The 27906-nt window shown below is 44.4% G+C and overlaps 1 protein-coding gene across 6 annotated transcripts in view; it reads right to left on the reverse strand.

Annotated features, from left to right (window-relative positions):
* Nucleotides 1-27906, reverse strand: part of susd2 (sushi domain containing 2) — a 233071-nt gene that overhangs the window by 88152 nt on the left and 117013 nt on the right. For all 6 annotated transcript variants that reach the window (XM_060843721.1, XM_060843718.1, XM_060843720.1 and 3 more), the window contains one exon: nt 2258-2462. In XM_060843721.1, the coding sequence (XP_060699704.1) occupies nt 2258-2462 (205 nt within the window). The remainder of the gene's footprint in view (nt 1-2257; nt 2463-27906) is intronic.

The raw sequence follows: 27906 nt of genomic DNA on the forward strand, positions 1-27906 counted from the left end.
CTTGATTCAAATCATTCACCCTGTTTCTATCTCCACAGATGCTGCCAGATCTGCTGAGTTTCTTCAGGATTTCATGTGTTTGTTTCAGACTTCCAGAATCCACAGGATTTTACCTGATAGAAGTATTTCTGTTACCAGGGATTTACCAAATTTGTGGGAAGGTCAAAAGGGATGGATGCGGGATCCAAACAGAGAGGATATAATCATAAAAATAACAAAAATCAACAGAGATCTTGGATAGTACATACAGCAGAAAATACTATAAGATGAAATAGAAGGAGTCTTATTCCAACAGATCAGAAACATCCACAAGTTATATTCTGGGATAAACCAGCAGTTGAAGCTGAAACCTCACTCTATTAAGAAGACCATCCAAGTCAAGAACCAAGTTTCACAAGAGAGACCGCCATTTATCTGGATCAAACAAAAACACATTCTGGGAGTGATGTGAAACCTCCAAACCAAGTGAAGGTATGAAGTCAGAAGCTTGTAATAAATAATAAATAATAATTAAGGCAAAGACTTGAGGGGTGATGTGTATAAGCTGATGTATATGAGCCCAAAAGGATTAATATTTGGAAGAGTATGATTCACACCACCCACAATGATGATGCCGCATAGATACACACAGACAGCCTGGGACAGTCAGTGGAGAGATGTGGAGGGCTGTTAGCATTTATAGTAGTATGGACACATGGACTCGTGCAGTGCAACAAATGTCTTAATGTTTACTCGACTCCTGACCTCTCAGAGAATTAGACCAGAGATAGGTTGCCCAATTTGCAACAAAGAATAATGTCTGCTCATGGATGTTCTCTGAGCTGGAGGAAGGTTTGCAGTGGAGTTCACAAGGGGTCAGTGTTGGGACTTTGCTTTTCCTGATATATTGTAATAATCCGCACCTTGTTCTAAATTGCACAATTTCAAAATCTGCGGTTGATAGAACACTTGGAAGCTTTGTAAATTGTGCAGAAGAAAATGTAGCAAATATACAAGTTGATGGAATGGGGAGGCAGATAGCAGCTTAAGTTAATTGTAGAGAAATGTGAAGTGATTCATTTTTGTGGGATAACATGAAGACACAATATAAAATTGAAGTTGGAACTCTAAAGGGATAACAGGAACAGAGGGAATTGGGTGTTTATGTGCATAAGTCGTGAAAAATGTGGCACAATAGGTTGAGTGAACGGTTAATAAAAACATACAGTATCCTAGGATTTATTAACAGGGGCATGGAGTACAGGAGCAAAGAGGCTGTGATGAACTTTTTAAAAAGAAATCAGCTGGAGTATTGTATCCAATAACAGATGCCACACTTTCAGAAGAAAGTGATGCATTGGAGAGAGTGTACAAGTGATTTATGAGAATGGTTAGAGGGATAAGGAACTTCAGTTTGGGAGATAGCTGGAGAGGTTAGGGGTCTGTTTTCTTGGAGAAAGGAAGGAGGAAACCTAACAGAAATGAAACTCATGAGAGGACTGCGCAAGGTAAATAGGAAGTTACCACTCAGGAGAGGATATGACAGATTTATTACAGCGAGTAGGTCAGTCTGGAAGGCACTTCCTGTCAGTGTATTAGAGGCTGATCCAATCGATACATTCAAATGGGAGTCAGACTGTTCCCCGAAAAGAAACAATGTGCAGAGTTGCAGAAACAATGCCAGAAAATGACACTAAGTCAAATGCTTATTTTGGAAACAAAATGGGTTGAATAGCCTCCTTCTGTACTATAATAATCCTGTGAACTCTGTGATTCATATCAGGCAACTTCATTTCCATCCCAGGCTCTGTATCAATACAAAGCAATAGCTACAATGCATTAATACTTGGTATATTTGAGGTCTTGTAGCAATGCCTTTTGAAAATGTTTATCAGCTAGCTAGAGTAAAAGGTGAATTGTAACGAACAGCGGGAAAGAAAATCAGACAGGTTCTAGACTGTAATATCTGTTTACACATGGAGGCAAAGTGAAAAGAGTCTCAGTGGGCTAATGAAGATTTTACGTCAATCCTATAATCGACTGAAAATCTAACCTGATGAATAGCATTTGGGCAGACTAGTCCAAGCTGCTTATGTACCCAACCATTTGACAAAGGATACATTATGGAAATAACACTAATTATAGCATAAAATACTCTTATCTTTGGATTAAAAGAAAACACTGACAATGTTTTGTTGTAGTGTATTCAAAATTAAACACGTTTGTTTTATATTAACTAATCCTTAGGTAGGGTGTCTACTGACTATATCAGACTCACTTGCAAATTATCTTGTCCTGAGCATTAAATGTTGCATTAACGATGACAATATCTTCTCCTCCCATTAAGGTTCCTGATTGAGGAGATACCCGGAGACAGAAGTCACTGTAATCTGGGCAACATGTTCGCAATGATTCGCAAGTCACATGACAGGAACAATCAGCCAACCTTTGTCCACAGCTGTTTTGACACGAATTCTGAGCATCTGGAAACAAAAATATAAAACATACTCACGATTGAATCATATACTTTCAAATTACCAATACTGAAGTGAGTGATGGAACAAAATTGCCTGATTGCAGGGCTGATATCTGTTTCTATGGTTTTTATAAGCCCATTGTCCACTCCCCACACACAGTTATCGTGACAACATTTGATTCCTGTAAGGATTCTATTCCATTCTCCCAATTTCTTGGTTTCCATCATATTGTTGATGCAACCTTCCACAACAGGACTTCAATTATGTCTGCACTTATCCGAAGCTGAGGAATCTCTCCCTAGTGTAGTTGACAAACCACATTAACACAGTGACTATATAAACAAGTGAAAGGCTAGAAATACTGCTGTGAGTAACCACCTCCTGACTCCCCAGAGCCTGGCCACCATCTACAAGGCACAAGTAAGGAGTGTGATGGAATACACTCTTGCTTGGATGAGTGAAGCTCCAACAACACTCAAGAAGCTTGACACCATTCAGGACAAAGCATCCCCTGCTTGATTGGCATTACATTGACAAGCATCCACTCCCTCCACTATTGATTCTCATTGGCAGCAGTGTGTACTGTCTACAAGATGCACTGCAGAAATTCACCAAAGATCCTCAGACAGCAGCTTCCAAACCCACAACCACTTCCATCTAACTGGAGAAGGACAGCGGATACATGGGAACACCACCACCTTCAAGAACCCCTCCAAGCCACTCACCATCCAGACTTGGAAATATTTCACCATTCCTTCATTGTCACTAGGTCAAAATCCTCGAAATCCCTCCCTTAAGGATTTGTGGGTCAGCCCACAGTAGGTGGACTGCAGCTGTCCACCACCTTCTCAAGAACTGGGATGGGCAATAAATGCTGACCAGCCAGTGATGCCCACATCCCACAAATAAATTTCTAAAAAGCATTCAAACATGTCTGTTCTATTTGATGCCCTTCTGCTCAAACCCCTTCCCCACTTCCCAGAACAACAATCCTGTCCTTCCTGCTTTCACCTTCTACCCTAACAGTCTCTGTATTTAGCATGTCTTTTTGCTATTTCTCCAACCCCCCCCTCCCCCACCTTCCCCCCCACCCCCACCACCACCAAACACACCCTCCTTGCCCTCTGTTTTTATCATTCCAAAGGGACTGACCTCTCTGCAACATTCTGGTTTAGGTCTAGGTCACGCCCCCAACACCCTCTCCCTTTCCTCAGGCACCATTTCGTGCAGACACAGAAAATGAAATGTCTGTCTTTTTCTCTCCATGCATACCTCCTTCCAATGAAACAGCAATTTGTGTATCTGCATCATTGCAATACAGTGTATTATGTCATACAATTGAAAAACAGGAAGTACTGGAGAAACTCAGCAAGTCTTGCAGCATCTGTGGAGAGAGAAACAGCATTAACATTGCAAATCCAATGTGACTCTTCTTTAGAACCGGTCCGGTATCTGTAATTTTTTAAATTTAAGTGTTTAATTCACCACCACTTCTCCTCCTGGTACCGCCACCTTGAAGACGTTCTGCTCTTCTCTACCACAAGGTATCCTTTCAAATCTTTCTGTTTGTTCACCTTCACTGCTTTCTATTTCCCTCCTTGGCTTTGATAGGGTATTTACCAAAGTCTGCTTTTAAATTGCGTTCCTGAGTGGCCATCTCAAGCTCTCCATGTGGATTCAACTGAAATTCTACCTTTATGGTTTTAAATCCATCCAGGGTCTCTATGATGTACAACACTGCTTGAGCAATTATTCTGACACATCCTGAGATCCATCCTCAGTGCCGTGCACTGCCACTAGCTCAACCTCTCTCTCCATCAGTAAGACCTCACTCTATCTGTCCTGGTCTCAGTTCCATTTCAACTTTAAAAAACCATTGCAGCATCTGCAGTGTTTTACTTTTATGTTTGTGTATTACGTTCACTGTTTACAATTAATTTCTCTATCTGGTGAGACCAAAGACTGAGTGGGTGACCACTTCACCTGGATCCAGTCAAAGATCATGATATTGAGCTTCCAATCATCCACGTTAATTCTCCGCATTATTCCCTTTCTGCTCTTGGCCTGCTGCAGTGTTTGAATGAAACTCGATGCAAGATTAAACATCTCATCTTGTAACGGAGCACTTCATAGCCTTCCAGAGTCAACACTGAGTTCAGCAATTGTCGATGATATCCCCTTCCTCCCATTTAGTTTTACTTCATTTTAATATATACCTCGATTCATTTGCAGCTATAGGTCATTCTGCTATAACGTGAGTTTCGTTGACATGAATTCACCATAATGCGATTGACAAATTGGGGACACTGTTTCTAAAGCGCCAACTGTTAAAATGTGTGTTGCCAACACTTTAAGCACTGTTTCTAAATCACAATTTTTCTATAATGTGAGGTTGCACAAGAACACAACCATTACATTATCGAAGAAATACCTGTACTCATGATTCTGCCTTTCACACCGCCTCTACACTGTGGGGTGGCTCAGTGGTTAGCACTGCTGCCTCACAGTGCCAGGGACCCACGTTCAATTCCAGCCTCAGGCAACTGTCTGCGTGGAGTTTGCACATTCTCCCCGTGTCTGTGTGGGTTTCCTCCAGGTGCTCCGGCTTCCTCCCACAATCCAAAAATGTGCAGGTTAGGTGAAATGGCCACACTAAGTTGCCCATAGTGTCAGGTGCATTAGTCAGGGGTAAATATAGAGTAGGGGAATGTGTGAACTTGTTGGGCCAAAGGGCCTGTTACTATGCTGTAGGAACCTAATCTAAGTATATCAACTCTGCTTTCCCTCCACAGATGCTTCCAGCCCTGCTGGGTTTCTCCAATAATTTTAGCTTTTGTTTCTTCTAAACATATTGTTTAATTCTTCATGTCACTTCAAGGCTGCCCCAATAAAGACCTTTATCATTTAATCTCTTGCCATTCACCCTGTCCCAACCTTCTTTTTTGTTCTTTACTCCATCCTCTGACGCATTCGAAATCTCTTAGATCTTAGCTGTTTGCAGTTCTGATGTAAGGTCACATGCCTGAAAGGTTACCTCTGTTTCTGTCTCCAAAGTTGCTGCTGGCTGACCTGCTGAGTATTTCCGGCATTTACTGTTCCTGCACCGCTAAAACAAAACAGATTATCTAAAGAGGATCATACCAGTGAGTCGTCAGAAAACCATGGGATAAAAATCAGCTCTATCTGCTTACTGACCAAGTAGCAATTGTTGAAGATGAGCCAATGTTCTGTCCATTGGTAAGTCATCAAACCAGGGTCCAGCTGCCCTGACAGGTAAATGGATCAGATCCCACAGCAGTATTCAAAGAGGGGCAGACAAATTGTCTCGAGTGCCCAGGTCAATATTTAGCCCTTATCTAACAAAATTTAAATGGATTATCCAGCCACTTTCACATTACAGTTTGTGGAAGCTATTTGTGTACAAACTGGTTACCATAATTTCCTATATCATCAACAGTGACCACATTTCAAAAGTATTTCTTTGGCTGTAAACTACTTTGGGATGTCCTGAGGCTGTGACAGCCTATATCTCTTTCTCATATGCACAGCATCAGACTACTTTATATTGTTACATTAAATCATTACTCTCCTTTAATCGTGCTGGGAGATCTGATCCATTTACCTGACAGGGCAGAAGGACCCTAGTTTAATAACTTACCAATGGACAGAACATTGGCTCATTTTCAACTATTGCTATTTTGTCAGTAAGCAGGCATAGCTGATTTTTATTCCATGATTTTCAGGTGACTTATTGGCATGGTCCTCTTTAGATAATCTGTTTTTTAGTGGTGCAGAAACAGTAAATGCTGGACATACTCAGCAAGTGTAAATTGCTGTTGTTGAGTTCAATGTGAAAAGGAAGGAGAGAGTTTTGAGTCTGCCCACCAGCTCATAATCTGTTCAAGCAAATTGTCAACCTTTTATAGAGCTCTCCTTATTTGCATTCCGTTAATTTTACAAGAAGGACAATCGTTACCTAATGCCCAGGCTTCCTGCCACACTCACAGCTGCTCTGATTTTGTCAATTCCGACTACGGTCACATTAGTAAATGCTTGATAATACAAATCATAAACATTGCTAAAAGGGGACAAGAAATGAAGCTTTTCATTTTGCATTTATCAGAACCAGGAAACAAAAAAACAGACTTGAGGAAAGAGACACCATTCTGTACAGTATGAGGAACAGGCATTGATGATGCAGCAACAAGTTATGCATCAATCTTATTTCTCAGACCATGGTAACCCCATGATCAATCAAAATCGACCTGCCTGCTCTGAGAATTAAGATTGACAGACAACTGGTCTTTCTGCAATGGAGATCCAACCCTTCAGTATGCTTTTCCCATGCTATATAAATGGTACCTTTCTTTTTTACCCAAGTCTACTTCTTGCACCCTAGTTCTGATAAGACCAAGATTAAAAGCTTCAACTTCTAGTCTCCTTTTAGCAAAGATGAAGGTCAATGAGAATGCACTTGTCATTTAACCTGGAAAGATGCACAGGATAAAGTAAACTACTTGTCCATTTAGTGGAGTAAGAGAAAATCATTTTGCTGTTTGCTGGCTGTTGTTTTCTTCATATCCAGTATACTGTTCAAGGGAAGTGAGTAGCATTAGCATTTAGATTGCCCACCCTATTTGCCCTTGAGAAGGTAGTGGTGAGCTGCTTTCTTGAACCACTGCACTCCATGTGATGCAGGTAATGCTGATCGCTATTAGAAAGGGAGTTCCACCAGAATGATACAGTGATGCTTAAGGAATGTTGATATAGTTCCAAATCAGGGTGGTGTGTGGTTTGCAGATGGTAGTGTTCCCATATATCCATCAACCCTTGTCTTTCTAGGTGTTGGAGGTCATGGATTTGGCAGGTCATGTAGTGCAGGAAGCTTGCCACATTGCTAAAGTTCATCTTTTAAATGCTACACACTGCAGCCGTTATGTGCAAGTGATGGAGGGAGTGAATGTTGAAGGTGTAGGTTGGAATTCCAAACAAGCAGGTTGCATTGTCCTTGATGGTCTCAAGTTTTTGAGTGCTATTGGAGTTGCACTCATCCAGACAGCAGAGAGTATTCCTTCACACTCTTGACTTGGTGGACAGGCTTCGGGAAGTCAAGGGGAGAGTCACTCACAGTAGAATTCCCAGACTTTGTTCGATTTTTATATTCACTATATTTATAATGTTCAGCCAGTTTAGTTTCTGGTTAATGATAATGCCCTGGGGCGAAGAGGGATTTGCCAATGGTAATGCCATCTCTTCTATATTTTATGGCTTGACTTTTTCAGAGATCACACCCTTTGCGTGACAAGTTTTATATGTGGCGTTTTAACATTTCCACTGCATATTTCACTCTACCTTCCAGCTTTCTATCATTTGCTTACCTTCCCCCGAGTCCATACCCAATCTTAACTAAACACGCACAGTGCACACAGATCAGTCAACACAGGATTAACACAACCAAACAGAGAATAATTGAATCATTAATCACAATACTGCTGAACTTCAGTGGGAGCTGGTTACACTGGTGTCGTTCCCAACATCAAACCTGTGCCAAACATCACAACATTTGCAAAAAATAAGTCTGCTTGTGTAAACAGTCAGTGTTCGTCTCCAGTCCATATTTGACTTCGAACCTTCTTTGCCTTTGTTCAGCTCTGAGCATTCAGTAGAAAATTGCAAACAGCTTTTCAGACATTGAAACTTTTGCATATTCGTCCACTGTAATCTTTAGACTCAAAATGACCCCAAATGTAATGCTCCATGAGATCAAACTCTCTGTCCAAGACCACATTGAATAGAAAAAAAAAGCTGCATGCATATTGTATCTTTTATATATAACATTGTTCTAAGGTACTTTGCATTTGCAGGTGACAGGTTCAAAAAGAATTGAGAAGGATATTGGGAAGGTGATGAAAAGGATCATTGAGAGATAAGTGGGGTGAGAGATGTAAATAGGAAGAGGCATTGTTGGAAATGCAGGGCAGATGGTAGAAGTTGCTACCACTGATCGTAAAGTAGAGATGAAGGTTGTATGAGAGGAGGTCTGGAGGAGTGTACATATTGGTGAGTGCCTGGAAGGGTTTTAACACAATGCACTGGGGATTGATGGGGAGTAAGGCATTCACTGAGTGGGCTGTCATACCCAGCATGATATAAGTAGATGGTAGTATTTGTGAAGTGAGAGAATTCATATTCAGTAAGTCAAAAAATCATTACTGTGACATTCTCACTGAAATTTGGAGTGAATCTTACAAGATAAGGAGTGAGTGGAAACAGGAGACTGATTGAAATTGAAACAGTGAACAAAGGACCACAGCACAGAAATATTAGTCATAAAAGTTGGCTCTAAAACTCCATGTTAGCTCATAACTCAGGACACCCTCCATGTGAGATGGATGGCTTCCAGCTCTCTTCAGCTTGGCTCACAGCTGAACCCTGACTTTAATGTGAGTGAAAGACACTGTCTCACGTGTGCAATGGTGTATCAAAAACTTCCTAACTGGTCGTGTCAAGAGGCCAAATCATCGTTGTGACTGATCTAATGAAGTTATACCCCAAACTTGGTCCATCAATTATAGTTGTCTGTCTTTCAGGACAGAGAGCAAGCAGCATCCCGAATGGTCCCAACAACCCCTCCCCCTCTGTCACCAAAGAACTAACATTCAACAGCCATTAAGGTGATTTGAACTAACATTTGCGATAGTAAAATTTGTAGATGTCCTGTTGAGCACATCTAGAAATTTTGTAACAGGTTCCCAGATTTGGCAAGGAATGTTGCTGTGTCCTCACAGAGAACATAGAGGATTTAGTGACCTATTCAAAGTCTGCAACAGATGACAGGCCGAGCACCAACAGTAGCAGCCACAGAGTGAAGGTGAGTGAACCTGTGGGGGGGTGCGGGATAAATACCTGACGGAGGGGGGATAAGTCAGAGTGTATCTGGGAGTGAATAGTAGGATAAATGCCTGAGGAAGGGGTCGATCAGAGTGAACCTGGGGGGGTGAACAGTAGGATAAATACCTGAAGAGCGATGTCAATCAGAGTGAACCTGGGGGTAAGGAGCAGCACAATAAATACCTGAGGAGGGGGGTCAGTCAGAGTGTATCTGGGAGTGAACAGTAGGATAAATACCTGAGGAAGGAGTCAGTCACAGTGTACCTGGGGTGGGGGGAGTAGCAGGATAAATACCTGAGGAGTGGGGTCAGTCAAAGTGAACCTGGAAGTGAATCTAGGAGTGGAGTTCCAGGGATGATGCTATGTCTCAAAAGGTGAGCTAAACTTGTTGGCTCAGGAACTAATTTGTAGACTGACTGAGTAACATCTGGAGAGTGATAAAGTGCTTCATTTTTATACTTGTAGTTTGCTAGGAGTAGAGAGTGGGAGTGGGAAATCTGAGTTTGGTAACTGGTGGGTAATGGTGTGTAATCAGTCCCTGGATTATTGTCTGTAGTTGATGAAGTTGATTTGATTGACAAGATAAAGGCAGGGCAACTCTGGCCCGTGGAATTGTCCTCCTGCAATATGTGGGAAATACATTTCCAGTCTCCATGGTGACTATGTATGTAGAAAGTGTGTTCAGCTGCGCCTCCTGATTAGCCATATGGAGTATCTGGAACTGCAGATAGACTCACTATGGAGCTGCATGAGGCTGGGAATGTTCTGGACAGCACAGTTTGCGAGTTAGTCACACCACCTGTAAGGGCTACATAATCCCACAAGAGTTGAGGGACCATCAGGAAGATGGTGCAGGCAATGCAGAGGTCCCCTGTGGCCATCCCCCTCTCAAACATGTATATCATGTGGATGCTGTTATTGGGGGAGGTGACATCCAGGGGACAGCGGCAGCCAGTGGTTCTGGTATACAGAGGGAATATTGAAATGTAGGTGAGTAGCAATGATAAGTGAATCTATAGTCAGGGGCAAAGGTCAGCATTTCTGTCACTCCGTGCAAACCTCCAGAATGGTGTGTCGCCTCCCTGGTGCCAGGGTCAGGGATGGCTCTGAGCAGACGCAGGGTATTCTGAGCGTAGGGTGAGCAGCCAATGGTTGTGGTGCATGTTGGTACTAATGATGGAGGCAAAAAGAGAGATGAGGTTCTGCAAAGGGAAGTTAGGTAGGAAGTTGAAAAGCAGGATCTCTAGGGTTGTAATCTCAGGATGAATCACTGTGCCACATGCCAGTGAGGCTAGAATAGGAAGATAGTATAGTTAAATACATCGCCAAAGAGCTGGCGTAGGAGGGAGGACTTCACGCATGTGGATCAGTGGGATGTCTTCCAGGCAAAGTGTGACCTATACAACTTCCTGGCAGGGAGGTGAGCTAGTGCCACTTGAGAGGGTTTAAACTAGTATGGCAGGGGTGGGAGCCAGACCAATAAGTCAGCAAGGCGAAATGACTGAGGAGGAGCTAGAGACTAAGGCCTGTAAGACTGAGAGGAAGAACAGACACAGAAGAGATAGTGAACACAACAGGAATGGCAGTCTGGGGTGTGTTTTTTTTAATAAGATGAGTATGAAAGGGAAGACAAATGAACTTAGAGCTTGGATTAATATATATAACGACAGTTTATTTTGCTAGAACATGCATTTCATTAACATAAAATCGCTGTAACGCGATTGACAAATTGGGGACACTGTTTCTAAAGCACTAACTTTTAAAATGTGTGTTGGCTGTAACGTGATTACATCACCAACACTTTGAGCACTGTTCCTAAATTATTGTATTGCACAAGAAAGCAACCATCGCATTTTAGAACAGCTACCTGTATGATATTGGAGCTATTACAGAGACTTGGCTGAGAGGGACAAGACTAACAGCTTGACTTTCCAGAATTTAGATGTTTCAGGCAAGATAGAGCGGAACGTAAAAGAGGGTGGGAAGTCGCATTACTGATCAGGGAGAACACTACAGCTATACTGAGGGAGTACACCTCGGAGGGCTCATCCAGTGAGGTCAAATGGGTACAGCTCAGCAATAAGAAGGGAGCAATCACTTTATTGGATTTTACTACAGGCATCCCAGCAGCCAGAGGGTGATAGAGGAACAGAAATGTGGACAGATTATGGGAAAATATAAAAGCAACAGGGCTATTGTGGTGTGTGATTTTTAACTTCTCCTACATAGACTGAGACTCCCTAGTGCCATGGGCTTGGATGGGGTTAGAATTTGTTCGTTGCGTCCAGGACGGTTTCCCGAAACAATATTTAAATAGTCCAACTCGGGAAGGGGCCATACTAAACCTGGTATTGGGAAATGAACCCAGCAACATGATGGAAGTTTCAGTGGGGGAGCATTTTGGGAACAGGGACCATAATTCTGTCAGTTATTTATGGATAAGGATAACAGTAGTCCTCATAAGAAAGTACTAATGTGGGGGATCTACAATAATATTAGGCAGGAACTGGGGAATGTAAAGTGCTTGGGACTGGGGGAAGTGTATTGAGATGGATGGAAAATTGATTGGCAGAGAGGAAACAAAGAGCAGGAACTAATGGGTCCTTTATAACTGACAGGCAGTAACTAGTGGGGTGCCAGAGGGATCAGTGCTGGGACCCCCAGCTATTTACAATGTATATTAATGAATTGGCTGAGGGAACAAAATGTAACATCTCAAAGTTTGCAGATGACACCAAATTGGGGGGGAGGGTGAACTGGGACGAGGATGCAGAGATCCTTCAGCATGATCTGAAACAGGTTGGGTGAGAGGGCAAATCGATGGCAGATGCAGCATAATTTGGATAAATGTGAGGTTATTTACTTCGGAAGCAAAAACTAGAAGACAGATTCCTACCTGAATGGCTGTAAATTGGGAGAGGGGAGTGTGCAGTGGGAGCTGGGTGCCCTTGTGCGCCAGTCACTGAAGGTAAGCGTGCAGGTGCAGCAGGTGGTAACAAAGGCAAATGGTGTGTTGGCTTTCATTGTGAGCGGGTTTGAGTCCAGGAGCAGGGATGTGTTGTTGCAGTTATACAGGGCCTTGGTGAGGCCACACCCTAGAATACTGTGTGCAGTTTTGGTCTCCTTTCCTGAGGAACGATGCTCTTGCTCTCGAGAGGGTGCAGTGAAGGTTTCCCAGGCTGATCCCGGGGCTGGCGCGACTGACGTATGAGGAGAGGTTGACAAGGTTAGGATTGTTTTCACTGGAGTTCAGACGAGTGAGGGGGAATCTCATCGAAACTTATAAAATTCTAACAGGACTAGACAGGGTAGATGCAGGGAGGAAGTTCCCGATGGTGGGTGTGTCCAGAACCAGGGGTCACACTCCGAGGATTCGGGGTGAACCATTTAGGACAGAGACGAGGAGACATTTCTTCACCCAAAGAGTGGTGAGCCTGGGGAATTCATTACCACGGGAAATAGGGAATGCCAAAACATTGAATGTATTCAAGAGGTGGCTCAATATAGCACTTGGGGTGAATGGGATCAAAGGTTATGGGAAGAAAGCAGGTCTAGGCTATTGAGCTGGACAATCAGCCATGATCAAGATGAATGGCACAGCAGGCTCGAAGGGCTGAAAGGCCTTCTCTTGCTTCTATCTTTTATGTTTCTATGTATGTTTTTATGTAGATTGGGTGCAGCTGTTTGAGGGCAAATGCTATCATGTGGGAATCTCTTTATCAGTTTATCACAGAGCAGGACCAGCACCTTCCTGTGAAAATGAAGGATAAGGATGGCAAGATTCAGGAACCTTGGGTGACAAGAGAAATTGAGAGCGTAGTCAAAAAGCAAAACGAGGCAAACATAAGGTTTAGGAAACTGAAGACAGACAGACAGAGCCCTCGAAGAACACATAGATAGCAGGAAAGAACTCAGAACAAAGGAGGGCTAAAAGGGGCTATGAAATGTGCTTGGCAAACAGGATTAAGGAAAATCCCAAGACATTTTATACATACATAAGGAACAAGAGGGTAGCTAGAGAAAGGGTAGACCAACTCAAGGACAAAAGAGGGAATTCATGTGGAGAGCCAGAGGGAGTGGGTGAGGTCCTTAACAAATAAATTACGTGCATATTCACAAAGGAGCAGGACATGGTGGATGCTGGATGCCAAATACCTCTCTGTCATCCAAGATGCATTGAATGATTCCCTACTTAGAGCTTTAGATCTTTGCCCTGCCAGTTCTTTTGTGCTCTTGCTGGTTATTGCTGTCCTGCTTTGTGGGGAAATCTTGTAGCTCAGACTGTAGCACCTCTGTCTTTGAAATTCAGGCTTCAAATCCCATTCCAGGCATTGTCGGCCATAGCAGAAGCACTCGTTCAACAATTCCCCAATATTCCCCAGGGGAAAAGTATTTGTGAAGATAGACAACAACAGAGAGGGAGAGAGAGCAGGATCTGTTAGGGTAATGTGCTTTCATGGGTGAATGGCTTCAGGAATCTTCCAGCAAATCTCTTTGTGTCTGGGATTATGCAATAAGGGTGAGGTAGACTACCTGGTCATTAATCCTGAGTCCCAGTGGTTTGAGGATGATGATGAGCACAAAATGTGAATATTGTGATGGTTCAGAGATGTCCATTGAAAATGTATGCATTGACCTTGTCCACCCATGTGAGGTTATTGAGCTTATTGTGATACTAATACCAAATTCTCAGGGTTAGACTCTAGAGTTGACCTCCTCAATACCAGCTCCAATTCCTTCCCAATGTCCTGGCTTGAGAGTCCTTGGGTCTAGATTAGAGTGGTGCTAGAAAAGCACAGCAGGTCAGGCAGCATCCAAGGAGCAGGAAAATCGACGTTCCGGACAAGAGTCCTTCATCAGGAGTAGAGGCAGGGTGCCTGCAGAGTGGAGAGATCATTGACCCCCCCTCCTCAGTAACATGAGCACGTACGTCCTGTTAACATTCAACGAATAAGGCCCTAAATACCACATCTGTGAACAATGAAGCTCTCTCTCACTCTTCCTTAGTATTCAAATGAGGTGCTGCTATGCGCAGCTAGTATAGTACAAGCAATTAGCAGCAGCCTCCCTTTAGGTAGGATAGGCTGTCTTTAAGAAAATTAGCTGACTGCAGCACATGATTTCAGTGCACTCTGTTTGTGCTCAAGCAGCTCAGGTCCCACTCAGTTCAATGTTACGAATCAGTCAATAAGTTAGCCGAATCAGAATGCTGCCTCCCTCAACAGGAAGGGTTGGGAGGAAGATTGCAAATTGCAATTCCAATCTCAAAAACACCATCCAATTCTAAGCTGGGTGGCACGGTGGCTCAGTGGTTAGCACTGCTGCATCACAGCATGAAGAACTTGGGTTCAATTCCACCTTTTGGTGCCTGTCTGTGTGGAGGTTGCATATTCTCCCCGTATCTGTGCAGGTTTCCTGTGGGTGCTCTTGTTTCCTCCCACAGTCCAAAGATGTGTCTGTTAGGTGAATTGGCCATGCTATGTTGCCCCTAGTATCCAGTGATATACAGGCCTAGGTGGATTAGCCATGGGAAATGCAGAGTTACAGAGGTAGGGTAGGAGGGTTAGGTCTGGATGGGATACTCTTCAGAGGGATGGTGTGGGCTGAATGGCCTGCTTTCACACTGTAGGGATTCTATGAATATTGTAAGGAAATAAAACAGATTGAGAAAAATAGCTGATAAGCCACACCAAAGCTGTTGACCATTCTGGTATTGAGGAAGCTTAGCCTGGAGAAAAGGGCAATAGAGCAATGATGTCAGGAACATTGAGGGAACTGGAATGAATGGAAACAGTTATACATTCAGCTGGGCATTGTGAGTTACAACCTATGACCACAACACTTAATTTTTAACTAAATTGATAATCATTGTACAATCTCGTCAACACATAGACCTGAAGATCTCATATCCTGATTTAGTCAACCATAAAATAATTCAGGCCTAAGAATAGAGGCAATAATGATTCTCAGCCTTGGTTAGGGTCCAATGAAATATCTATACAATATGTCTTCCTGAGTTCATTTGGCACAAATCAAAACTGAAGCAATTAGAACTGATTCTTTTAAGAGGAAGTTAGATAAATACATGAGGAGGGAGAAGATTAGAAGGATATGCTGATAGGGTAAACTGGGTGGGAGGACACTCATATGACTCATAAACACTGGCAATGACCCAAATGGTTACCAATTACACCAGGAATCATTTTGTTTTGAGATAAAGGATACAAATTTTTGTTTACAACTGACAATATGTTGACCACTTGCTCCATTTACTGTGTGTGTGTGGTGTCTTCCCTTTACACCGAAGACTGGAATAAAACATTAACTTCATGCTGCACAGGTGTAGCTATTTTCATGGCACAGCAGATGGGTGTTGGGCATCACCTTGACGTTACGGACCAGACCAGATGCCCTCAAAATATAATAAGGTAGCCAAGACCCTAACTTTTTCCCTATTTTAAAGGTAAGTGTGAGATGCTGTGCTCCAGATGCAATTCGATTGGCCAAACTACTCGACATTAAGCACAACATAACTTACTCAAACATTGTAGTTCAAACATCAAAAGAAAGAGGAACTTGGAATAACTTAACTGTTTTGGAAATCTTAACAGAATAATAAATTATTTTAATACTAACTGTTCCAATATAGTAACATCCCATAAACACACTCTTAACAAAAGGCAAATTCCAAAAACAGAATTGTCTCACATGCAACTCCCACAGCCCAGGAGGAAAAACATTCAGAGAAAACTCAGAGAGAGTGTGCAGCAGCTGGGAGAGATTCACTGCCTTCCAACCCTGCTGAGAGCCCAGCAACAACTGCTGCTGAAAAAACAACTTAAGCATCCTGGTTCTGTGAGAGCTCTTCCCCACCAATTCAAGCTGCTTTTATCATTCTAATTTTAAAAAAGCAATGTCTCATAAGCTGTTTACTCTAGTGGTTTTGGTAGACTGCTCGGTACCTCTGCTTTAAAACTTCTCTTCAAAAAAAAAACAGGACAAAATAACCTCTTAAAGCTACAGCACTATCACATTGAACCTAGAGGACACTGTTTATACGTCACATGAGCCTTCTCTCAACTACCTCACTTTATCAGTGGTGCTGGAAGAGCACAGCAGTTCAGGCAGCATCCAACAAGCAGCGAAATCGACGTTTCGGGCAAAAGCCCTTCATTAATTCCTGATGAAGGGCTTTTGCCCGAAACTTCGATTTCACTGCTCGTTGGATGCTGCCTGAACTGCTGTGCTCTTCCAGCACCACTGATCCAGAATCTGGTTTCCAGCATCTGCAGTCATTGTTTTTACCTTACCTCACTTTATCAGCACATCCTTCTAGATATTTTCTAATCAACTTGTTCAGACATGTTATGATACACCTCTGAAGTAGATGGGACTTGACCCCAGGTCTTCTAGTTCTGAAGTAATGACTCCACTATTGCACTATCAAGGCCTTTCTAATCTTTCGCCCCTCACATGTTCATCTTTAAATGAGTCTCTGGTCCTCACCTCAGCCACTTTTGTATAAGTGAGCTCCGAGAGTATTCTCATACTCTGAAGAAAGGTAACAGGTTTCAAAAATTTTAGTTTGTGGTGGACTGGAATGTGCATGTGAGGGTTTGTATAAGAGATATAGCTTTCAATTCTGATTACTACAGGGCAGCCAGGTTAGACAAGCATCTGTTTACCTTTGGTCATAAGGTGTACGGTCTGCTTACAGTGGATAGCTAGCACTAAGTCTGAAAGAATATCGAAGATAGGCACAAAACTTTGAACAGGGAGGTGGGAATGTGCAGTGCAATCTTAAAGTGAAAGAAAATCAAAGAAAAATGTTCTTCACACAAAACATGTCAAGAATGTGGAATTCACTACCTAAGTATCAATTGAGTAGTTTTAAAAGAAATAGGTGAAAAAGACAGCAGAAAACTTGGATTCCACAGTCACTACAATGATTAAGATTCATGGACTGAATGGTATGCGCCTGTACTTATTTAAAATGTAATAAAATCAAACATATTTATAAACGCTTATTCTGGCACAACTATAGATTAGATGAGATTCTCTACAGTATGGAAACAGGCCCTTCAGCCTAACAAGTCCATACCGACCCTCCGAAGAGTAACCCACCCAGATCCATTACCCTAGCCTATATTTACCCTGACTAATGCACCTATCATTATGGCCAATTTAGCCTGGCCAATTCACCTACTTGCACTTCTTAGGACTGTGGGAGGAAACCGGAGCACCCGGAGGAAACCCACGCAGACACAGGGAGAAAGTGCAAACTCCACACAGACACTCGCCCAAGGTGGGAATCGAACCCAGGCCACTGGCTCTGTGAGGCATCAGTGCTAACCACTGAGCCACCATGCCACTCTGGCACCAACATCCAAGCAACTGGAGCGTGGGGTGGGTGTGGGCACAATTACAATATTTAAAAGATATTCGGATAAGCACATGAATAGTAAAAGTTTGGAGGGTTCTGGGCCAGGAGCAGGCAGGTGGGACTAGTTTAGTTTGGAATTATATTCAGCATGGACTGGTTGGACCGAAGGGTCTGTTTCCGTGCTGTATGAATCTTTGACTAGATGAGGGCAAAAATGAAAGAAAGTTAAAACAAGACAAATAAAGGCATGAAAGAAAATTGGTTTGGCATTGAGACTTGTTACACACCTCATCAGTACATTTAATTTGTAACTAATCCCATAGTCACCCCTTGTGGGAGAGGGACCCACCTTGAACAAGTAATCACATAGGTCTCCGATTTGCTATCACAGTGTAACCTATTATAAAATAGGCCATGGCCAAGGATCAGTAGTAAAAACGATTCTGTAACAGTTCTATCCAATGAGGTGCCAGCTTTGAAATACCTTCTTGAGATTAATTGCCATGAGTAAATATATTAAGATATAAATATAATCACCTTCTCTAGTCGTTACTTGAAGTTTTTCTTGAGAAAACCAAATTATTGTTTAAATATTACATTTTGTTAATCATCAGCTCCACTTACATGCAATCCACAGCATTTCCAACCAAGCACTCAGATAAAGAGAACACTGCCTTTGGTCTGAACATAGGTTCAGTCAAGTCTTAATGGCACGTTCAGAGCAAAACAGAGAAGGTTGATTTCCAAACAATAATATTAACTTGTAGTAGCACAATATTTTATTTGTGAAGGATATTGTAATATTCATTCTTGGAAACACAATAATAAGCATTCTACTTGTGCTTGGCTCAATTCAAGGCAATTTTACATATTTTATCAATGTCAGTCCAACTTACATTCATCTGGTCTGAAAAGAGGCTGTAAAATTATGGGAGATAAAAAAGGCTTCAATCTTGCCTACTTCTTTAAACCTGTTCATTATGCTACATTAAGTGTTGCATACTTTATTGGCACAGTTAATTTCACCGACAATGCATTTTGAAATTTACTTTGACTCCACTTCAAGTTAAATCAAGACAATAGGGTGCAGGTTCAAGTTAGGGCAAAGACAGATTTAGAAGTAATGTCACCAAACTCCACTTCATGTAAAGGGTGACCAACAGTTGGAATAAATTTCTCTACAAAGCAATGGGAGGTTGGAATCAGTGTTAGAATGAAAATGTTGGAAGGGAAGCTCAGAAGATGAGGGTTCTGTGGTGAATAACTCTCCTCCTGACTCTCCAAAGCCTGTCCACCAACTACAAGTGTATGTTGGAATACTTCCCTGGATGGATGTAGCTTCAACAACACTCAAGAAACTTGACACTATCCAGTACAAATGTTTGGTGCCTTACTCAGCAAGTTTAACATTCACTCCATTCACATTCACTGATGTATAGTGGCTATGTAAGATGCACTGCAGAAAGTCACCTCCTTCAGCAATACTTTTCAAATCCACAACCTAGAAGGGCAATGGTGCCAGAGGAATCAGAACATCACTGATAGGTTCCACTCCAAGCCAACTAACATCCTGACTTATATCTATATCACCACTCCATCTCTACAATGAGGTCAAATCTCTGGAACTCCCGCACTTGAAGCACCACAGATGCCCCATACTATATAGACTGCAGCAGTTCAGGATGACAAGTCACCACCCCCTTCTCAAGGCAATCAGGGATGGGCCACAAATGCTGGCATGGCAGGCAATACCCAAATACCATGAAAAGATTTTTTAAAATGACCTGTAAGGTAGTTTGTTTTCAGAATAGGAAGATCTTCACGCTTTTCTAGATTAATGAACTCTCCTACAGTGAGAATTGCCTCCCTCCTCCATTTTTATCTAATAATTACATTTGGCTATGACACACTAAAAGAAAAAAATAATTACTTTTCCATAGAGGGCCTTTCATGATCTCACAAAGCACTTTAGAGCCACTTAAGCACTTTTGAAGTTCAGTTCTTGTAATATAGTCAAAACATTTCCCTCACAGTTCCGTCTAGGACCATTTGAATTCTTTTATAATTGCACTGGATTGAAAATGCCTAGCAACGTTTAAACAATTTACAGGAAGATATCAATAGGCACCTTTCCAAATTAATTTTGAGTTAGTGTTAACATGTCACTGGGAGTTACAGCCTGCCTCTATTTGATAATTAAACTGATAACCGCATCATAATCAAATTTCCACTGATAACTGGGGATTTGATATCAAGGTTTAATATGTTAAAATATAATCCACTGCTCAGAGGCAATATTGATACTTTACGTGTTGAACTAAGTAGCATTTCCATCTTGTAGCTTCAGTGCCATAATTATTGCCTTGGGAAGAGAGAGGTAAATTCCTCACACAAGGCTGTCAGATTTGAGATCAGTGTGTTTTGTACAAAGCTATCTGGAGATTAGATTACAATTGTTAGAATTTTGTTGACAAATCCAGAATTAGCATGAGATAAAGGTGACCTTGGCCACAAATCCTTTAGATAAAACTAAATTAGATTTACAGAGGGGAAGTATAATGTTGGAAATGGATAGATAAATAAGTGTTGCAGTTCCATTTCCCAAAGCGGTCATTATTCTGAATCTCAGCACAACAGCAGTGTCAGTTTATGCTGTATTCGCATCATCGTGGGTTTTAGAAAGTCTGAGTGATGTTAGTGTAAAGGAAAGCAGAGGGTGAGATTCAAAGCACCGATAGCTACATAGGTCAGAAATGGTGCTGACTTGGAGACATTCCTGGCTTCACAGTAGCATTTCTGCACCTGCGTCAGAAAGTTATGAGTTCAAGGACCACAACAGATAGTGCTGTTAATTGGAACTGAGTGTTGCAGTGCTGAATTCTGGGCCTATGAAGGGAGAGTACCCCTTTCACAATGCACCCCTTGTGCTGGCCTCAAGCTCTCAGTCCACACCATCTAAGCAAACGATAAGTGCTGCCCCACCAACCCACCCCTCCGAACACCACCCCACCACCGCCACCCCACCAATCATCACTGTTTAGCTCATGACTTCCCATTCCAAACCCAGATGACAGTGATAACCTACTCACATGAAAAGAGGATTTGGATTGAGAAGCAATGCAGAGCTATGATCTGCTGGATGTAAAAGCAGTGGAAATAGTAGGAGGTATCATGTGCCACTGGGTATGAGAGGAAGAAGAAACACTCGACCCTCTTAAGCTGTCACTGTAGCTAGCAATGGGGGAAAAATTGTGCCAGTAATTAACTCCGTGCCCCTGTAAGTGTGACACTAACTGGGGACCCCAGCGCTTTCGTAGTTCCAACAGTGCAGATGTAACAACAGCAAGCCTTTAGATAGTACTTCTCAATCAGGGCCAGTTCAAGAATGGCTAGAATTGTTTTTTTTAGTTGAGCCAGTCTCCATCACACTCTGCTGAAAGAGAACAATAAACTGGAAATGAATCATCAGCAAGCAGTCAGATTTCCCAGGTACTGAATTGGCACCTATACTTTTCAACAGGCATCATCAGTGCCAGTTCAGAAAGGTATGATTGGTGTGTGAGGTAAAAATTCAGCATTTATGTGAATGAATGTGCTTGCCAAACACATAGTTCTTCTATAATGCGATGATTGCCTTCTTGTGCAACCCCTCATAATACAAAATGCGCGCTTTAGAAACAGCATTTAAAGTGTTGGTGATGTAATCATGTTACAGCCAACACACATTTTATGTTTTTGCGTTTTAGAACCAGTGTCCCCAGTTCATCAGTCGTGTTACAGTGAATTTGTGTTACAGCAGAACGAGCTGCATTCTGAATTCCAGAACCATCTCAATCGTGGATCTCGCTTTACTTTTTATTCCATTAATGTCTATGAAATAATGGCAAGTGTCTTCTTCCCAAGGTGGGGGACTTCAAGACTAGGGGGCACGTTTTCAGGTCCTGATGAAGGGTCCTGCCTGAAACATTGACTTTCCTGCTCTTCTGATGCTGCTCGACTTCCTGGGTTTTTGTCCAGCTCCACATTATATTGACACACCCCACCCCCGCGGAGAAAGATGTAAAAAAACGATATGAGGGGCAGTTTTTTTAAACTTAAGGTCACTCATGTGTGGAATGAACTTCCAGAGGAAGTGGTGGATGCGGGTACAATTACAACGTTTACAAGATATTTGGATGAGTGAATAGGAAAGGTTGGGAGGGATATGGGCTAAGTGCAGGCAGTTGGGATTAGTTTGGTTTGGGAACAAGGCCAGCATGGACTGGTTGGACCGAGGGATCTGTTTCCATGTTGTATGATTCCATGACTTGCACCGAAATCTCTCTGGGCTGTAGAGTCTGACTCACCCAAATGTCCCCAACTCCCAGTTTCCACAGCCCCCCCAACACCAATGGGCGGCACGGTGGCACAGTGGTTAGCACTGCTGCCTCACAGCACCAGAGACCCGGGTTCAATTCCCGACTCAGGCGACTGACTGTGTGGAGTTTGCACATTCTCCCCGCGTCTGTGTGGGTTTCCTTCGGGTGCTCAGGTTTCCTCCCACAGTCCAAAGATGTGCAGGTCAGGTGAATTGGCCATGCTAAATTGCCCATAGTGTTAGGTAAAGGGGTAAATGTAAGGGAATGGGTGGGTTGCGCTTCGGCGGGTCGGTGTGGACTTGTTGGGCCGAAGGGCCTGTTTCCACACTGTAAGTCTAATCTAATCAAAAAAACCTATGCATCACAACCTCCCAATTCTCCATTACATACCCTTGATTACAGCAATCTTCCAGCAAGCTCCCCCTCTAAATTACCCTCCCCCCAGCCAGCAACTCCCAAAGATATCAGCTCCCTCTCCTCCCTCAGCCTAGACTGAGGTAAGGGAGGAAGGCCGGGTCCAAAGGACATGTTGCTGGCTGAGGAGAAACAACAGCAATAGCTGCTCGGCTGATAGGGTAGATCCAATGGGGTGAGTGGGGTCACAGTGCAAGCTCTGAAGGGTTTTAATGGACATTACAGCGCTGCCCAGGATGTGGGGCTCTGTTCCAGCACTCCCCTATCAACGTTGAAGGTGGGATTGCACTTGTTTTCAAAGTGATTGAATCTGTCCAAAGGGCGGATAACATCTCTCCGAGAGCGTATCAATCTTGTAAAGCATTTTCAAGAAACTTTTGAAGCAATCAGATGCAATACATATTACAGATATTTCGAATGTGACAGCAGCTCAACAATAGTTATGGGACAAAATTGCTGGGGTCTGCAGCATCTGAGGAGAGAAAGCAGAGTTAACATTTCCAGTCCAGTGACTCTTCTTCAGAATGGTTATGGAACCATTTGAGAAAGCAAGCCTATGGAGCAACCGCATGATTGAGAAGATATTGATTCACTCAACATTTGCTGGGCTTTTACTCAAAATCATATTCTGAGTATTTGCTCCAAAATTAATCATCATCAGTGGAGATAACATATATTTTATTTGATATGCTTGTTGCCTTTCTTCTCCAAAAAAACCTTAGAATAGAAAAGAATAGAAATTCATCGTTCTATGTACTTTCACAAGAATGCTACAGTGAAAAGTCTTATGTTGCCACACCGCGGCACCTACATCAATCAGAGAATTCATACATAAATATAAAATAAAAGTTACAAGGTTCATTACAGTTCAGTAGACAGCTCCTGGACTCAGGGAAAGCTGATGGAGGAACAATAGAGTACCCTGAAGGCTTCGCCAGGATGAGTAGGCCATGCTGGGCTGCTGGAGACTAGGCCTGAAACCACCACCTAAGGAGACCGCCGTGCCGGGATGCTGGGACACCTGGATGTGGAGATGGAGAAGACCTCCACACCAGGTCAAGACTGACACATTGGGAGACCAGCTCACTGGGAGACCGACTCATGGGGAGACCCCCAGACTAAGAGACTGACACACTGGGAGACCGACACACTGGGAGACTGACACACCAGGAGACAACCAAACTGGGAGACTGACACAATAGGCAACCGACATAGCAGGAGACCACTACACTGGGAGACAGATACACTGAGAGACTGACACAGTGGGAGACTGACACAGTGGGAGACCAATACGCTGGGAGACTGACACAGTGGGAGACTGACACAGTGGGAGACCAACACTTTGAGAGACTGACACACTGGGTGATCGACACACTGGTGATCGACACACTGGGAGACTGACACACTGGGACACTGACACACTGGGACACTGACACACTGGGTGATCGACACACTGGGAGACTGACACACTGGGTGATCGACACACTGGGAGACTGACACACTGGGAGACTGACACACTGGGTGATCGACACACTGGGACACTGACACACTGGGTGATCGACACACTGGGAGACTGACACACTAGGTGATTGGCACACTGGGAGACTGACAGACTGGGTGACCGACACACTGGGTGACCGACACACTGGGAGACTGACACACTGGGACACTGACACACTGGGTGACTGACACACTGGGTGACCGACACACTGGGTGACCGACACACTGGGTGACCGACACACTGGGAGACCGACACACTGGGAGACTGACACACTGGGAGACTGACACACTGGGTGATCGACACACTGGGACACTGACACACTAGGACACTGACACATTGGGATACTGGATTAGACAGGTGCTGGAAAAGTACAGCAGTTCAGGCAGCATCCAAGAAGCAGTAAAATCAACATTCCGGGCAAAAGGCCTTCATTAAAGGCTTTTGCCCGAAATGTCGATTTTACTGCTCCTTGGATGATGCCTGAACTGCTGTACTTTTCCAGCACCTCTCTAATCTAGATTCCGGTTTCCAGCACTTGCAGTCATTGTTTTTACCCAGACTGGGATACTGACACACTGAGAGACCGAAAAATTGGGACACTACACATTTGATGACTGACACACTAGGATATTGATACACTGGGAGATTGACACACTGGGTGATCGACACACTGAGAGACCGACACGCTGAGAGACCGGCATGCTGGGAGACCAACACGCTGGGAGATCGACACACTGAGAGACCGACACACTGGGAGGCCGACACACTGGGAGACCGACACACTGGGAGACCGACACACTGGGAGACCGACACACTTGGTGATCGACACACTGGGAGACTGACACACTGGGTGATCGACACACTGGGAGGCCGACACACTGGGAGGCCGACACACTGGGAGACCGACACACTGGGAGGCCGACACACTGGGAGATTGAAACACTGGGAGATTGACACACTGGGAGATTGACACACTGGGAGGCCGACACACTGGGCGATTGAAACACTGGGAGGCCGACACACTGGGAGATTGAAACACTGGGAGATTGACACACTGGGAGGCCGACACACTGGGAGATTGACACACTGGGAGGCCGACACACTGGGAGGCCGACACACTGGGAGATTGACACACTGGGAGATTGACACACTGGGAGGCCGACACACTGGGAGGCCGACACACTGGGAGGCAGACACACTGGGAGATTGACACACTGGGAGGCCGACACACTGGGTGATCGACACACTGGGAGGCCGACACACTGGGAGATTGAGACACTGGGAGGCCGACACACTGGGAGATTGAAACACTGGGAGATTGACACACTGGGTGACCGACACACTGTGGGACCGACACACTGGGAGGTCGATACACTGGGAGATTGACACACTGGGAGATTGATACACTGGGAGACTGACACACTGGGAGACTGACACACTGGGAGATTGACACACTGGGAGGCCGACACACTGGGAGGCCGACACACTGGGAGACTGACATACTGGGAGATTGACACACTGAGTGATTGACACACTGGGTGATTGACACACTGGGAGGCCGACACACTGGGAGGCCGACACACTGGGAGGCCGACACACTGGGAGACCGACACACTGGGAGGCCGACACACTGGGAGATTGACACACTGGGACACTGACACACTGGGAGACTGACACACTGGGAGATTGACACACTGGGAGGCCGACACACTGGGAGGCCGACACACTGGGAGACTGACACACTGGGAGATTGACACACTGGGTGATTGACACACTGGGAGATTGACACACTGGGAGGCCGACACACTGGGAGGCCGACACACTGGGAGACCGACACACTGGGAGACCGACACACTGGGAGACCGACACACTGGGAGATTGACACACTGGGAGATTGAAACACTGGGAGATTGACACACTGGGAGATCGACACACTGGGAGACTGGCACACTGGGAGACTGGCACACTGGGAGGCCGACACACTGGGAGATCGACACACTGGGAGACTGACACACTGAGAAACTGACACACTGGGAGGCCGACACACTGGGAGATTGACACACTGGGAGATTGACACACTGAGAGACCGACACACTGGGAGACCCTCACTCTGGGAGACGGACACTCTGGGAGACGGACACTCTGGGAGACGGACACTCTGGGAGACCGACACACTGGGAGGCCAACACACTGGGAGGCCGACACACTGGGAAACCGACACACTAGGAGACCGACACACGAGGAGACCGACACACTGGCAGACTGACACACTGTGTGACTGACACACTGAGAAACTGACACACTGGGAGACCGACACTCTGGGAGACCGATACACTGGGAGACTGACACATTGGGAGACTGACACACTGGGAGACTGACACACTGGGAGACAGACACACTGGGAGACCGACACTCTGGGAGACTGACACGCTGAGAGATCAACACACTAGGAGACTGACCCTGGGAGTCCAACACACTGGGAGACCAACACACTGAGAGACTGACACACGAAGAGTCCAACACACTGGGAGACCGACACACGGGGAAACCGACACACGGGGAGACCGACACACTGGGAGACCACTTTTCTCCTTCATCAGGTGCTCGGGCCTTGCTGTGGGCCTGGAGCCTCTGCCTAGCCTGTGAGTCTGATCTGGGGGGAGTCAGATGGGACCTGTTCCTTGCTCGTTTGGAGACCATGGGCTGGGCTAGGCTGGTACTGGCACTGCTGTCGCTGCCAGAGGCCCAAAAGAAAATAAAACTAATAAAAAAAGGAGATAAAAGAAAAGAGCAAAACCAACCAGAAGAAAAAAATGTGCAATGTCTTTGCTTTATTCTGAGTTTTTATCTGCACTTGTGGAGATCTGACATCAAATTCGACTGAAGGACACAGTAATCCAGAGCCCCCTGACTCACATCAGAAATGCATTGCATACACTCAGGTTGATTATTGACTTCTGTCAATCCTCATTGAGTCTGCGACACATCAGTGGACCAGAAATAAATGCCGCTAGATAAACTGGAAGAATAACCACTTCACCGAGTGTTTCTTAAAGTATCATCAGCCCTGGAGGAAGTGGCTACTGGGCTACCAGTCACTTTGTTAATATCAATGTCAATTCAAGATGGTGACGGTGGCAAGTTAGGAAGTGTTCAGGCTCCCCGGCCCATCTGATCCATGTCGCTTGATCAACCACATCATTTTTCTTATTTTCTTTTTCTTCTTTTAACTTTAATAATCAAATTCATTGCAATGGAGAGAAATTGCGGGGCAGCTATTGTGTGGTGAGTCCGGTCCATCCTCTGTGGCCATGGCGATCGCAGCTTGAGCAACTGTCCCAGTAACGGTGATTTGGGGTCCACTCTTTTCATCTGATATTTCGGTGGCAGCGGATTGAATGATCCCTCAGGTCCTCAGGACTTAGTTTGCACGGTCAGTTGGTTCTGGAGGTTGAGATGGGTCCTGGCCCTCAAGAATTGCATGGGGCGGCACGGTGGCACAGTGGTTAGCACTGCTGCCTCACAGCGCCAGGGACCTGGGTTCAATTCCCGCCTCAGGCGACTGACTGTGTGGAGTTTGCACGTTCTCCCCGTGTCTGCGTGGGTTTCCTCCGGGTGCTCCGGTTTCCTCCCACAGTCCAAAGATGTGCGGGTCAGGTGAATTGGCCATGCTAAATTGCCCGTAGTGTTAGGTAAGGGGTATATGTATGGGTATGGGTGGGTTGTCGCTTCGGCGGGTCGGTGTGGACTTGTTGGGCCAAAGGGCCTGTTTCCACACTGTAAGTAATCTAATCTAAAATTGGGACCGTCGCCTGGCTTTGGTGGTGGCTGAAAATGTGTTGCTGGAAAAGCGCAGCAAGTCAGGCAGCATCCAAGGAACAGGAGTTTCAACATTTCGGGTAT

The sequence above is a fragment of the Hemiscyllium ocellatum genome, chromosome 24 (genome assembly GCF_020745735.1).
Source record: "Hemiscyllium ocellatum isolate sHemOce1 chromosome 24, sHemOce1.pat.X.cur, whole genome shotgun sequence".
NCBI lineage: Eukaryota > Metazoa > Chordata > Chondrichthyes > Orectolobiformes > Hemiscylliidae > Hemiscyllium > Hemiscyllium ocellatum.